This window comes from Giraffa tippelskirchi, chromosome 6 (assembly GCF_054371585.1).
Source record: "Giraffa tippelskirchi isolate mGirTip1 chromosome 6, T2T-mGirTip1v1.2.pri, whole genome shotgun sequence".
Classification (NCBI taxonomy): domain Eukaryota; kingdom Metazoa; phylum Chordata; class Mammalia; order Artiodactyla; family Giraffidae; genus Giraffa; species Giraffa tippelskirchi.
Genome location: NC_137280.1, coordinates 54,749,391 through 54,764,027, shown reverse-complemented (window position 1 = coordinate 54,764,027; position 14,637 = coordinate 54,749,391). Strand labels below are relative to the sequence as shown.

The 14,637-nt window shown below is 45.6% G+C and overlaps 1 protein-coding gene across 1 annotated transcript in view; it reads left to right on the top strand.

Annotated features, from left to right (window-relative positions):
- Positions 1-10,407, top strand: part of XKR4 (XK related 4) — a 299,743-nt gene extending 289,336 nt beyond the window's left edge. Inside the window, exon 3 of the mRNA XM_081505109.1 lies at positions 9,461-10,407. Coding sequence (XP_081361235.1) covers positions 9,461-10,407 — 947 coding nt within the window. The remainder of the gene's footprint in view (positions 1-9,460) is intronic.
- The last annotated feature ends 4,230 nt before the right edge of the window (positions 10,408-14,637 follow it).

Below are 14,637 nucleotides of genomic sequence, written 5' to 3'. Positions count from 1 at the left end.
AGTGTTTTAGAAAGTTTAAAATTATTTCTTCTGGCCAATTTTAGAAGATTTAGAGAAAGCCTTGAATCTGGAATTGGCCATTTCTATTTAAAAGTCTCTGTCTAGGGAAATTGTTCTTTTCTTGCTTGCTAGCATACAAAATCCTAATTGAAAAACTTTTACACCTGGTTATAGCATGCATTTAATTTACTTCTGCTCTATTAGGGATCTGCCTTGTTTAGGGAGGGAATGCACACTGCAATCTCAATGATTCTGTGCCTTAGTCTGTGCCTCAGGGTAAGTTCAGCCCCAGAACGCTAAGAAACAGCCCCAGATCCAGGTCATTTGTGTCTCTTCCTTACAGTCAAGAACGGCAACCACGCCATACCCCAATTTAGAGCATCTCCAGGTTCAGTTCAATTCAATTCAGTGCAATTTATCAAGTAATTTTCAAGTGTGCTAGGCATTTTCAAAGTCTCTGGGAGTATAACAAGGAATAGGACTCAGTCTCTACCTTCACCGATCTCACAAAAAGATAAAGATTAGTAAACAACTCAAAAATCAAAATCAAGCTGTATGCTAGGCAGAAATGGAGCACAGAAGTGGAGCTTGTAACCCGTGGGGAGAGGCAGGACGGGCTTTCCAAAGCAAGTAGTTTAGGGAGGCATCGCAGAGCAGTCCATGGGGGAATCCTGATGGAGGTCCGGGCCCAGACGTGGGTCAGAAACTCAAAGGATTCAAGACAGGTGGACTGGGATCTCCCTGAGGGTTCTCAACTTGAGCCTAGTGGGTGGCTCAGTGGTAAAGAATCCACTTGCCAATGCAGGAGATATGGGTTCCATCTCTGAGAAGGGAAGAGCCCCTGGAGAAGGAAATGGCAACCCACTCCAGTATTCTTGCCTGGAGAATTCCATGGACAGAGGAGCCTGGCGGGCTACAGTTCTTGGGGTGTAAAAAGTCCGACACGGTTTAGGGACTGAACACAGATACACACATACGCAGAAGCACGGAGAGTCCCACCGCTGGCCAGCAGGGAGGACCGTGATCCCCGAGAGGCTGAGCGATACTGAGACTGTGAGGTGTGGGCTCCCAGGCTTTGCACTCCTCTGAGCCCCTCGGGTCCCAGTGGGTGGGCTTTCTCCCAGTCAGTCCAGCCATGAGAATAGATAATGGATAATGCTGCACATCGGTGTCCTCGGAGTATTGAGGCATTTTTTTTGTAAATCACCCAGAAAGGCCTCATCCAGCTTGCATTTATTGCTGCATTATCAAACGGTTCCAGCACAAGGTGTGGCCTTTGCAGTGACAGAGAAAAACTGAGGCAACCCAAAGGGCAGGGCACCGGGAAGTGAGGGCAGAAGCTGGGGGTTCCAGCCCCCACCCCCACCTGCCGAAAAGGCAGCCCTTTTCCTTGAAGCCTGCGGGAACCCCACAAATGGATGCTGGTGATCTTTAGAGAAATCTACAGCTTACAGTAAAAGGCCTTTTATTTTAAAGGGCATTCGTTTCTGCCAGAAATTGTTAGGGGAATGAAGGCAGGGGATAAAAGCAATCAGCAATCGAAAGCAGATAAATGAAGTGTTGGGTGTCCTTCTGAGGGCCTCGGCTGGGTCTGGGGGCTGCGATGTGCCCCCCTCCTAGTCCTGGTCTTTCTCAGGAAGCCCAGCATCTTTCCCTCCCCCACCTCCTCTCCATCCTTGGGAGGGCCTGCCTGGCTCAGGGCCGAGCCCTCCCTCCTTCAGGAAGGCTCCTTTCTTGTACACATTTCAGGGAAATGCTCTGACCAGCCCTGTCCCTGTCACCTGGGTTTTTCCAAGACTCGGCCACAGAAACCTGATCCTGCCCCAGACATTCCTTCATCCCTGACACCATATTTCCACCTCCCCTCCTTCCTTCAACTGAGTAGCTTTTATTTTATCGGCTTTTTTTTTAATGTATCAAAATTTTATTTTTTTTATTTTTAATTAGTTTATTTATCTATTTTTTAACTTTACAATATTGTATTTGTTTTGCCATACATTGACGTGAATCCACTATGGCTGTACATATTTTCCCCTTCCAGAACCCCCCTCCCACCTCCCTCCCCATCCCATCCCTCCGGGTCATCCTGGTGCACCAGCCCTGAGCACCCTGTATCATTATCGGCTTTTAATCTGAATAAAATGGAGTACATATTCCATCTATGTAAATAATGCCAACTATTTTTCCTCCTATTCTCAAGTGACTTTTAGAAATAATATCCTATCAAAAGAATTGCTTTCATATCTGTAAAGAGAAAAAAAAAGTCTTTATCATATAGATCGTACCTCTTATTCTCCTTCCTCCAGGGAGATCTCCTTTGAGTCCAGGGTGTGAAAGAGCTCCTGGGGAGGAGGCAAAAGGGAGAAAAATTAAGAGGAAAGCTAAGCCTTGGAACAGCTAATCATATTTATATAGAATGTTTTCTGTTCTCAAAATATTTGAAGGAACTCCAGTTCACTGACTCTCACTCAAACCTGTGAAGAACAGGTGTAATGAGCAACTGGCCCAGAGATCCAGGGCCAACGGGTGGAGAATTTCCCCCATTTTCACCACCGCCCCTCCAGGATAGTGTTGCCAAGTCACCCACCTCAGCCGGGTATGTCACCCCACCACTCAAGGCCCGCAGGTACCTGGCCACGAGGGTACTGAAGGTGTCCCTGACTCCCAGTGAGGCCCACGTCCTCCTGTCTGGTATGTCATGTCCACAGTCTGCTGACTTCCCTGGCCAGCTCTGCACTCCCCAGACACCCCAACTTCAGCCTCAGCTGCACCTTCCCCTCTGGTTTGTGGCTGGGCTGCCTCCCCCAGGGCACAAGCTGTTTCTCCTCCACGCTCCACTCACAGGTTGGAGCAGCGTCTGCTTCCCACACTGACCTGCCATCCCTTAGGGACCTGCATTTGTGTCCTCAGCACCTGGCACTTGATAAGTGTCAATGCTTGTATGAGGAGGGAGTGGAGGGAGACACAGGAGGGAAGCAGGGGAGCTCCTGGCTCTGGGATGCAGGTTGCAAACCTGTTATCCTTTTATCTTTGGACGATGGCACCAAGCACATGTGTTCACACCCAGGCTGACTGATGTGTCCTCCCAGGTCTCCCCTTGGGACCCTCTTCCATCAGGGGCATTCTTTTCATCTCCTTCTACCCCATACAGGCAGAGTCTCCTACCAGAAAAGAGCTTGGCTCTTAGGGTCCATCAGCACAAATATTAATGCCAACTTATGTCATCGTGAACATCACATGCCAGTGCCCCTCCCCTGATAGATCCTTGGCTGTGCTGCAACCACGCCACCCACCCAACACGGCCACCTGCCACCCCCAGGCACACCTCATTCTTCTTCATTTTATTTACCCTGGGTTAGTGTCACCATTTTTGCATCCTCTGGGCCCCCTTCCAAGTCCTCTAAGCATGAATAACTCGGAATGCGGGTGAGTAGACAGTAGCCTTCATTAGAATTAACACTTGATTATAAACCCCAGGGACCCAGACTCTGTCACTCTCCCACAGATGCCCTGATCACAGATCCTTCTAAATAGGCCAGTGACTGTCAATACTGGTGACACTGGCAGGTGATTTGTGGCTATCACATTTACACGCTTGGCAGGCTGCAGAAGTACCTTGAGACACAAGGGAAGAGAAACCGCCACAGACTCTGTCTCAGATGCTTCAGATGGTGTGGCCGAGGCCTGGCCAGGTGCAGGAGCTGGCGTTTTCATGGGTGGGGGCCAGCCTGGACCACGGTGCCATCTTGCCCTTGTGAATGGCTGCTTGCTTAAGACCCTGATGCTGGGAAAGATTGAAGACAAAGGGAGAAGGGGGCTGCATAGGTGAGAGAGCATCACCACCTCAATGGACATGAGTTTGAGCAAACTCCAGGAGATGGTGGAGGACAGAGGAGCCTGGCATGATGCAGTCCATGGGGTCTCAAACAGTCGGACATGGCTTAGCAGCTGAATAGCAGCCTGCTTCCCTGAAAATGAGCAAGCCTGTGGAGGCGTGGCACTTGTGCTCCTTCTTGGATGACTTCACAGCCGACCTTCAGTGGGTGTGTTCATGCACAGATGTCATCCTGTGCACAGGACAGGCCACAATCACACTTACCTGTGGGTTTGTTTCTTTCAGCTTCCCTTGTGGCTCAGCTGGTAAAGAATCCACCTGCAATGCAGGAGACCTTGGTTCAATCCCTGGGTTGGGAAGATCCCCTGGAGAAGGGATAGGCTACCCACTCTAGTATTCTGGCCTGGAGAATTCCATGGACTGTATAGTCCGTGGGGTCGCAAAGAGTTGGACACGACTGAGCGACTTTTGCTTGTTTCTTTGCTTGGGTGGATGGTGACAGGGCCTCCGGCTTTCATTCAGACAGTGAGCACCCTCAGAAAGGGTCCCCAAAGGGACCAGCTTTCATCAGTGGCCCATAATGTTTCAGTGAGTGTAGGGAAGAGTGTGAGGAGTTTAAGGTCAGAAAAAATGTGGGTATAAATCCTAACCTTGCTCCTTGTTCAAAATGTGTCCCCAGGTCAGCTGAGGGGTTGGAAAATGAAGGCCCCTGGACCAAATTCAGCCCACCGCCTGCTTTTTCTTCCATGGCTGTTTTCTCCCTACAAGGGCAAAGCTGAATGCTTCTGACAGAGAGCCAGGGCCTGCAAAACCCGAAGTATTTTTTATGTTTACAGAAATGTTTGCTGCCCCTTGGTGAGAAGATTTCACTCTCTGAGCCTCAGTTTCCTCATCTGTAAAATGGGCAATGATATTTACATTGAGGAAGTGCTGCTGAGGAATAAATGCAGTAATGAGTGTGGAAGGCCAGCCACAGAGCAGTGTTTGGTACATATCAGGATTTTTTAAATTATTATTTTCATTTTGCTCTTGTCCATCCGTATCTCTTTTTGCAGGTAAGAGAAGGTCACCTGGTGCTGTCCCTGTCTCCTCCTCTTTATTTCTCTTCATTTTGCTCCCACTAAGCCCCCTACCATCCAACAGAGAAAATTGTCAAGGAAAAAAAGAGAGTGATGGTGAAAAAATAAATGGTGTGGAAAATAAACTGACTCTAAAGGAAAATTTAACTCTACTGGGGATCTCAGATTACTTATTTTATGTCTTTTTTAAACATCTGCATTGGATATTTCTTTTTTATTAATATTCATTTATTTATTTTTGGCTGCGCTGGGTCTTCATTGCTGCTCAGACTTTTTTCTAGTTGTGACGAGAGGGGGCTACTCTCTAGTTGTATTTGTGGGCTTCTCATTTCCGTGGTTTCTTTGGTTGCAGAGCATGGGCTCTAGGCATCTGGGCTTCAGTTGTTGCCACACATGGACTTAGTAGTTGTGGCACATGGGCTTAGCTGCTCTGCCACATGTGGGATCCTCCTAGACCAGGGATCGAACCCGTGTCTCCTGCTTTGGCAAGCAGATTCTTTACCACTGAGTCACCAGGGAAGCCCTATTTTATGTCTTTTGAGTAGTCATTTCTATCATCTCTTTATGTTCAATATAAATATAGGTTGAAGTTCATAATACTGTACAGAGAAGGGTGACGCCTCACTTTCTCCAAAGTATGGAATGTTTTTTCCCTAGAGAAACAGCATTAGATGTTTTCAAATTCTTACACACAGAATATTTGCCTTCTTGGGAATTTTTTTTTTAATCTAAAGATAATTTAAAAATTGAAATGGGCTGCAGCTACGTGAGATCACCTAACTTGTGTTTTTTCCATTCAGAAGGAAATCCCAGTTGAGAGAGTAGCATGGATACATGTACGTTACCATATGTAAAACAGATAGTGGGAGTTTGCTGTGTGATACAGGGCACTCAACCCAGTGCTCTGTGACAACCTAGAGAGGTGGGATGGGGTGGGAGGTGGGAGGGAGTTTCAAGACAGAGGGGACTATATATATACACACACACACACATACATATATATGGCTGGTTCATGTTGACGTATGGCTGAAACAACATGATATTGTAAAGCAATTATCTCCCAATTAAATATTTTAAAAGGGAAAGAAAATTCCTTTTCACATGTCTTAAAGAGAAGAACACACTTTGCTTCTTCCCACAACTTTCTTCAACTGCTTTCATAGTAAAATATTTTTTTAAATTTCCATTCAATATTTCTCTTATCACCTCCTTAGCAGCCTTACAATTTGCCTTGCAAAGAAGCTGAACTCCTTGGGATGGATTACAAGGAGAATGTGTATCCCTACCAAAATTAAACATATTAAAGCATTTAAATATTTTTAATCAGAACTATTACAAGGTTTAAAAAAGAGATAAAATGGTTTCTATGCAAGGAGATTTCGAACATCTTAGACCCAGTGGAGCTCATATGACTTTTCTTTGCTTCACCTCATTCCACAAAGATCACAGCATAGGCGGTTTTATGTTTTTTTTTAATTATTATACTCTTTCAACTAGGTGAATTCGATAGAGTCCAGCCAAGTGGATCTCCGGCTTTTATATCTGTAACTAAGAGACAAGCTCTAAGCATGCTGAAGAAATGGAGAACCATTCTAGTTTCATGACCTGCTACTCTTTGCTTCATAATCAGCTTGAATTGGGCAACATTTTTCCACAGATAAAAAATCCAGGTCCAGTGGTTAGAAATCCATGCTTTCACTGCCCAGTGCCTGAGTTCGATCCCTGGGAGAGGAACTAATATCCCACAAGCCCCACAGTACAGCCAAAAAAAAAAAAAATCAGGAAAACTAGGAGGACTGTTTTAGTCCAGGAAATGAGATGATGAAAAAGGCCTGGTTTTCCTTCTAGGAGCTTGTGCTTCTGGTCAGTTTTGTGAAAAAAAAACAGAATGGGATTGTTCCCTTGACCTGGGAACAAGCATGTTCAAGGCGAGCCTGAAGGAGCAGGTGTGATAGGAGCCCTCAGAGTCAGAACCTGGGAGGCGGCATCGCTCCGCGGTCACCTTCATCCCTCAGGGTTGTTAGCCCTGGAGCTCTACACCTCACACACTAGTCTGTACCTCTCCTCACCTGTCGTGGATCCCAGTCCGATCCCAGTCCGATCCCAGTCTGTGGTCGTGGTGCACAGTTGGGAATCTATGAATTTGGATGTCTGCTCTACTTTGTTAGTCACATCAGCTTAGCAAGTTATTTAGCCTCCCTTTGGGTCTCTGTTTCCCTGAGTGCTTCAAAGTCTGCAGAGTGCAGGGTGTGGTGTGCACTTGGCGGGCGGGGGAGCGGGGAGGAAGCGGCTAGACTCAGATTAGGGGTGGGGACTGGCTTCCCTAGGGAAAGGAATGATGCTTAAATTCTCACTGAGAGGTGGCTTTTTCAAGTTTGAGCAGCACAGCGTTTTCTGTCTTCCTGGGAGAGGGGAACCTGGAAGGGTGGTTGGGGGACCGAGTTAACCAGAGGAAGTCGGGCCGAGAGCCGCCAGGCCGTGCTTCCCGGGAAGAATGGAGAAAACATCAGGTCCCAGCACAGGTCTTCTGTCTCCCAGTAAAGGGAGACAAAGCATCAGGAAGATTCAGGCAGGCGCCCGTCGAGGCGCTGTCAAGAGGCGCCCCCTGCCGGCCAAAACTCACGCTTCCCTAGGGAAGAATTTTAGAACTCGGGCCCTTGAGTTGACTGCATGCAGGGTTTATCTGTTCTGTTATTCTTTCTACTATTGTATATGCTTGGAATTTTACACAATAACAACTTTTTAAAAAAGCCCTTTCTCACTAGCTGCAGTTTGGTTGTGAACATGCGTCCTAACCCTGAGACCAGCCCTTGGCTGGCCTGTGGTGGGGTTGAGGGGGCGAGGAGAGCTGCCGTTCGTTCTGTACTCCTTAAGGAGAGGGAAAGAGTCTCACTCTGTTTAGAGTGCATGGTTCAATTCCATGAATGTCCTGCATCTAGGGAATTAGGCTATAAATCCACATAAAGCATTCTCTGGGTTTTTCCAAGAATTCTTGTTTATGCCCAGGCCACAAACCACACAACGGGAGAACAGATTTTATTTCACAATGTTTTGTCATTTGCAGCTCAGACTAAAATTGCAAAAGCAGAAGAGGAAAGCAATGAAGAATGCTGCAAAATTTTTGCGTATCTCTTTCTGTGGTTCTGACTGTATTTAGAAGCCTTCCTTCCTTCCTTCCTTTCGTCTCTCTTTCTTTTCTTTAGGTAATGTACTCTTCAAAAACTGTCCAGTGATAAAAGACAAAGAAAGCCTGTGGAAACATTCTAGATTAGAGAAAATTAAATGGACAAGCCCAAGTGGTCAAACCTGGTTTTCCACTGTTTGGGCTTCTCAGGTGGCTTGGATGGTAAAGAATCTGCCTGCAATGCAAGAGACCTGGATTCAGTCTCTGGGTCAGGAAGATCCCCTGGAGAAGGGCATGGCAACCCACTCTAGTATGTTTGCCTGGAGAAGCCCATGGACAGAGGAGCCTGTCGGACTGCAGTCCATGGGGTCACAAAGAGTCGGATAAGACTGGGCACACACATATACATAAGTGTTGTTACAACTCGTGCTACAGCTCATTATTAATAAACCAGCTGCAGGGCAGACTGATCTGACCTTTCAGTGACAAACTGGAATTTAGAAGAGCCTTCTCCACATCAGGACCACAAAGGTGATGTTTCAGGTGTAGTAGGTGGAGCAGGAGTGGAGGGAAGCAGTAAGAATATTTATTTTTTTATCTGGAAACATATTTTAGGGGGAATACTAACTAAACAAGCTCACTGCCTGATAAGAAGCGGTTGGTAAGTGATTTCTGTACAATGTTTAATCTGTGAAAGATTACAAGATGAGTGACAGTGAGCAGACGTTTCTTCTTTGAAGCAGAAAGAAGCTGTAGAAAGAGTCTCAGATCACATGAGGGCAGAGAGCACACCAGGTGCCACAAGAAACATGGCCAGGGAGAGCCCACGGACTCCTTGCCTTATTTTCAAGAAATAATTAACTTTCTTTGGGGACTGAGCTACATTTATTCCTGTTTAGAACCAGAAAGGTAACCAACTAGCCCCTCGCCTTTCTTGTGATTATTAGTTCCCTTCAATCACAGCATCCCAGAGCTGACAAGGAGCCTTGGAGATCATCCACCTTCTAAATGAGGATGCAGAGTTAAATCATTGTCCAAAGTCATGGAGGTCATCAGTGGCAAAGTTGAAACAGCCACCCAGTTCTATCAAGATGCAGTCCGTGGTTATATTCCCACCAAACAAAATGACCTCCAGAATCTATTTTTGCTGAATATACGGAAAGCTAACACCTCTCCCCGTTTTCAGCCCCCACACCCCACTCTCATCCTGAGTAGCATTCTCATCAGCTCCATGTCTTCTCCATATGGTGGGGGCCCGTGGAGGATAGATCCTAGGAGTCCCATCTACAGTCCAGCTAAAACTCAGAGAAATGAAGAGCTTTGCTGCGGTGGAAGCTAGCCTGTCCCAAGCCCCCAGCCCCACCTGACTCCTTTCCAGTGTATTGCACCTTTGACAGCTTGTCTTCCTGCTTGCCTTTGTAGGTTTCACAGCGGCAGCCTCCTTGGTATCCCTGGCTTGGGCCTTGGCCTCCTACCAGAAGGCCCTCCGGGACTCTCGTGATGACAAGAAGCCCATCAGCTACATGGCCGTGGTCATCCAGTTCTGCTGGCACTTCTTCACCATCGCGGCCAGGGTCATCACCTTCGCCCTCTTCGCCTCGGTTTTCCAGCTCTACTTCGGGATCTTCATCGTCCTTCACTGGTGCATCATGACCTTCTGGATCGTCCACTGTGAGACGGAGTTCTGCATCACCAAGTGGGAGGAGATTGTGTTTGACATGGTGGTGGGGATTATCTACATCTTCAGCTGGTTTAATGTCAAGGAAGGCAGGACACGCTGCAGGCTCTTCATTTACTATTTCGTGATCCTTCTGGAAAACACAGCCTTGAGTGCCCTCTGGTACCTCTACAAGGCTCCCCAGATCGCGGATGCGTTTGCCATCCCGGCGCTGTGCGTGGTCTTCAGCAGCTTCTTAACCGGCGTGGTTTTTATGCTGATGTATTATGCCTTCTTTCACCCCAACGGACCCCGATTTGGGCAGTCACCAAGCTGTGCTTGCGAGGACCCCTCTGCTGCCTTCACTCTGCCTCCAGACGTGGCCACGAGCACCTTGCGGTCCATCTCCAACAACCGCAGTGTCGCCGGCGACCGCGACCAGAAGTTCGCAGAGCGAGATGGGTGTGTCCCTGTCTTTCAGGTGAGGCCCATGGCCCCCTCCACCCCATCCTCTCGCCCACCACGGATTGAAGAATCCGTCATTAAGATTGACCTGTTCAGGAATAGGTACCCAGCGTGGGAGAGACACGTTTTGGACCGAAGCCTCCGAAAGGCCATCTTAGCCTTTGAATGTTCGCCGTCTCCTCCGAGGCTGCAGTACAAAGACGATGCTCTCATTCAGGAGCGGCTGGAGTATGAGACCACTTTATAAAACGAGAGGACTTGGAGGCGCCACGACCTCCAGACAAAGGGGTGACAGCAGGGCTGTGGCAATAAGGAAACTCTCCCCTAGAGCAGGGCGGTGGGCTGCGAGGCTCCCAGTTTGACCCTCATCGGATACGTGTCTGACCCTCCATCAGCGGAGTGCCTGCTGCTGGCCTCTTTTCAAAGAGCAGCCCCAAGACCCTCCTACTCCATCTGAAGGGAACAGGCCAGCTCAGAGGGACTCCTTGTTGCCGCCAATCCCTCCAGCCCAATCTTCAGCACATCCATCCAAGGGTACTGTTGTGATGGGAAATACTGCCTCCAATCAGTAGGGTGTTTGGAGGGAGTTAACTGATCTTTGCATAAAAATATACTGAATCACACATACACACATGAATACACACACACTAACACACACACCAATCCTCCATCAAAATAGTTTAGATGATTTCTCTTGATGCAAAGCTGTGATTCCTGCAGGAATATGAAAACAAAGAGAGAGAAAACATCCCTCAAGACTCCAGAAAAACAAAAAACAAACAAACAAACAAATCTAGTGAAGCTTAGAAAGAATTCATAAACCATCCTCATGTGAAAACCCTACCCAATGGACAGAAAACCCAAGTGTGTTTACACATGTATTAGAATTGATGAAATGGTTCGTTTTCAACACACGTCAGGATTTTTTTTTTTCATTTTAAATTTTCAGTTGAGAACATCTCCTATTACAGAAATCCTATGCAGCCCATGGATGGCTTCTGACAAAACCAAGGAGCTTGATACCTTAGTGATGTAAGTTCAGTGATAATCAGGATGCAGTATTCAGTTGCCAAAAAATGTAATAAAACCATGGAGAGGAAGCGGGAGCAAAAGGCAGAATGAGTGTCTGATTTCCTGGCCTGTGCAGCTCACACAGGAAGGTCAGGACGGAGCGACGGGAGAAATGGCCAGAGCTCAGTGCAGGAATGGAGGTCCTATGTGATGGCGGGCAGGCAGGATTTCAGAATACGTCATGCCACACCCTTCTAGTGCCAAAGTCTGTCCAACAGAGGACTGACGGGAAAGCCCTGAACGGCTGAGCGTGGGTGGCGTGAGCCCCACCAAAGCAGAAGAGTGCTCGAACAGTCAAGTCCTCCCTGTGTAAAGGACCCCCTCCCCCACCCAAGGTCAAAATGATGTGTCTTTTAGAGGCTTTGGGACACAGTTTTGTAAGTATGAGCCCACAGGTGCAATGAATATGCTGTGAGAAAACCCTTCTGAACTGGTTGAGGGCTTATCACTAGATCCAGCTAAGATCTGTATTTCAGTCATTTTGTAAAGTCCCACTCTTACAACAAGCTTCTGGGTTTTAAATACCTCTGTCCAGCAAGTAAACATTCCCCACTTTCTGTTCCCCCGTGTCCCCCCACCCCCAGTCATGGTGCTTTTTGTTGCATTAAAAGTGCCGGTCAAAATTTGATAGTATTTTTTTATAGTTGGTGCAGAGTGGAATAACTCATGGATTATTTCAATATTTTTGTAATAAAAAATATAGGGTATACATATAGGCATCATCACTTTTTTTATAGACCTGGGATCGTTTAAAATACTTTAAGCATCGTAATTACTTGGGATGTAGAAACTGGTCCACAGATCCCATCTGCCTGCCTCAGCAGATCAAGAACACATGTCACTTGCAAGATCATCCTCCTTTGCCATGTCGGTGCCCCCAGGAACCTGGCCAGGGGTGCTATCAGAATATCAGGGGACGAGAGAATCAGCTTAACTAGAAAGGGCTTGTCAAGACTGGCCAATGTTTCCCAGGAAACCAAAGATGGAAGTGATGACTCTTCCATCTCTTATGGCAAACCTGACCACAGTGGGCAATGTCTTGGACGTCCTTTCCCGGTTTTCTATCTACCCAACTGATGCACTAAATATTAGTCAAGTCACTTTAAAAAAAAAAAAAATGTCAGTTTAACTTAATTATTCAGTTATTTGGACTGTCCAATTCACTTAAACAGTCAAGTTCTAGAGCCACTACCTGTCATGACTGTGTCGTTCAGAGGTGGCCATCCCTATGACGACACCCACAGCAAGTGACAGAGGGCTCGAACTAGGACTTCTTTTGGTACTAAGTCCAAAGGCAGTGTTTAAAAAGTAGATGATTTTTATCAGTAGGCATATTTTCCTAGTACTCCATGATGGATCCTCCAAGCAGCAGTCCGCTAAAAAATAATAACCTCTGGTTTGGATGTGAAAACATTATGTAGTCACCAGGAAAGGCCCAGAAAGATGCTCTTCCTGCCAGCAATTGGTGGAAACATTCCACTCCCCACCCTAGAAGGGAAAAATGATTATTGGCAAATTCTTCACTTTGGTGCCGGCCCGTGGGTCATTAGGTTCGTTAACTAATGATCTTTTGGAAACAGAATCGCTCAGTTGAACTATCCTTTTGATTCCATGAGTAAATCGCAGATGATAATGTCAGTCAACAAACACAACAGGTCCCATCACTCTTTGATCATGTAAATCCTAAGTTATTTCTCAACTTGATCCTTCGTTTAACAGGTGAAGAATCGGAATGAGTGCTGTGTGACTAAAAAAATGCTCTACTGTGCTTTGTCTTCAAAGTGAGAATGCAGTCAGGAGAGTGCAAGAAGTTTGAAATTTTCAGTGATTTTACCAAATACTGTAAATACTCTGTTATCCAACATACTTAAAAGATGAGGGTTTAGTCAAAAATGCTTGTTAAGGAAATGACATCTCCACCATGTTATAAATAACAAGACTTCTCAAGATTACAGACAAGAACAACAACATGGCAACAAACGTTAGTCCAAGGAGAATCATGGCTTAATCTTGCTTCCATGATTCAGGAGGCACTACGCGGCCATCAAGCATGTATTTGTTTCAGATACACTGATAACAGAGCATTTCCAGTATTAGGATTTAAAGAGACATTGTCAACGTACAAAGGAACAAAGTTTGATTTTCATATTTATACTTTAGCATAAACCCTAAGATTTTATTTTCAGTTGACCACTAAATTCTCCACAGAGAGTAGCTCAAGAATCCAAGAGGAACAAGCCTTACAAATTGGAACCTACAAATTTGTTAGCATACAAATCGGAAACACTGGATTCTTTATCCGTAGCTCCAACCTCCTGTGCTGGGTCTGTTGGGTCACTTGGGGGGTGGGTGAAGGGTCTGTCCTTAGTACTTAATTTTGCATAGGACCATGAGTTTTCTAAAAGAAAATATTATAAATTTTCTTGACTTTTAAATGAACATTTCTCAATGAAACTTAACTTAAGATGAGGACTCTATGTATCCTAACCACACTGAGACTTTAAGTATTTGTGTGGAAGAAAAAAAAATATTTTTCAATGTAAGTCAAAGTTTGGTCCCTCAAAATGACTATGTCCTTTAAATCTTCTCCCATTCCTATTGTCCTTATTAACTATGTACTATCTAGTTCAGTAACGTGGACTTTGTAGACACTTTGTTACTCTTCTTTTATGATATTGCTGTGAACCCAACAAATGAAATAAATTCTCCTACCGACATGGCAAGAATATGCAATTCAAGTATTAGCAACAGAAAAATACAGAGATGATCTGAAGATGTATTTATACTTAATTTCTAAATGGCCCATTTCTTTGGCTCTGTGAATAAATGAAGTAATAGCACTGACCAATTAAAAGTGAATAGGAATAATTGAAATCTCAATGACTTTTTAAAAATGATATTGTATAGACGTGTGTTTAGTGTGGATAACACACATATTACATATAATATATGCACACACACAACTCATGGAGGAAAAGAGTAAAATATATACTGTTGTTAATGCATGTAAATGTATGTTATTGACACATAAACTTTTAGATAAAAAGTTTTTTCCACTCCTTTTCAGTATCAGCTCAAGTGTAGAGTCCATGTCTGTAAGACATCAACACACTTGAACTTGGGTTGGAAATGTTGCTGTTCGGTTGCTAAGTGATGTCTGACTTTTTATGACCCCATGAAATGCAGCCCACCAGACTTCCCTGTCCTTCACCATCTCCTATGGTTTGCTCAAACTCATGTCCATTGAGTCAGTGATGCTATCTAACCATCTCATCCTCTGCCACCCTCTTCTCCTTTTGCCTTCAATCTTTCCCAGCATCAGGGTCTTTCCAATGAATCAGCTTTGCATCAGGTGGCCAAAGTATTGGAGCTTCAGCTTCAGCATCAGTCCTTTCAATGAATATTC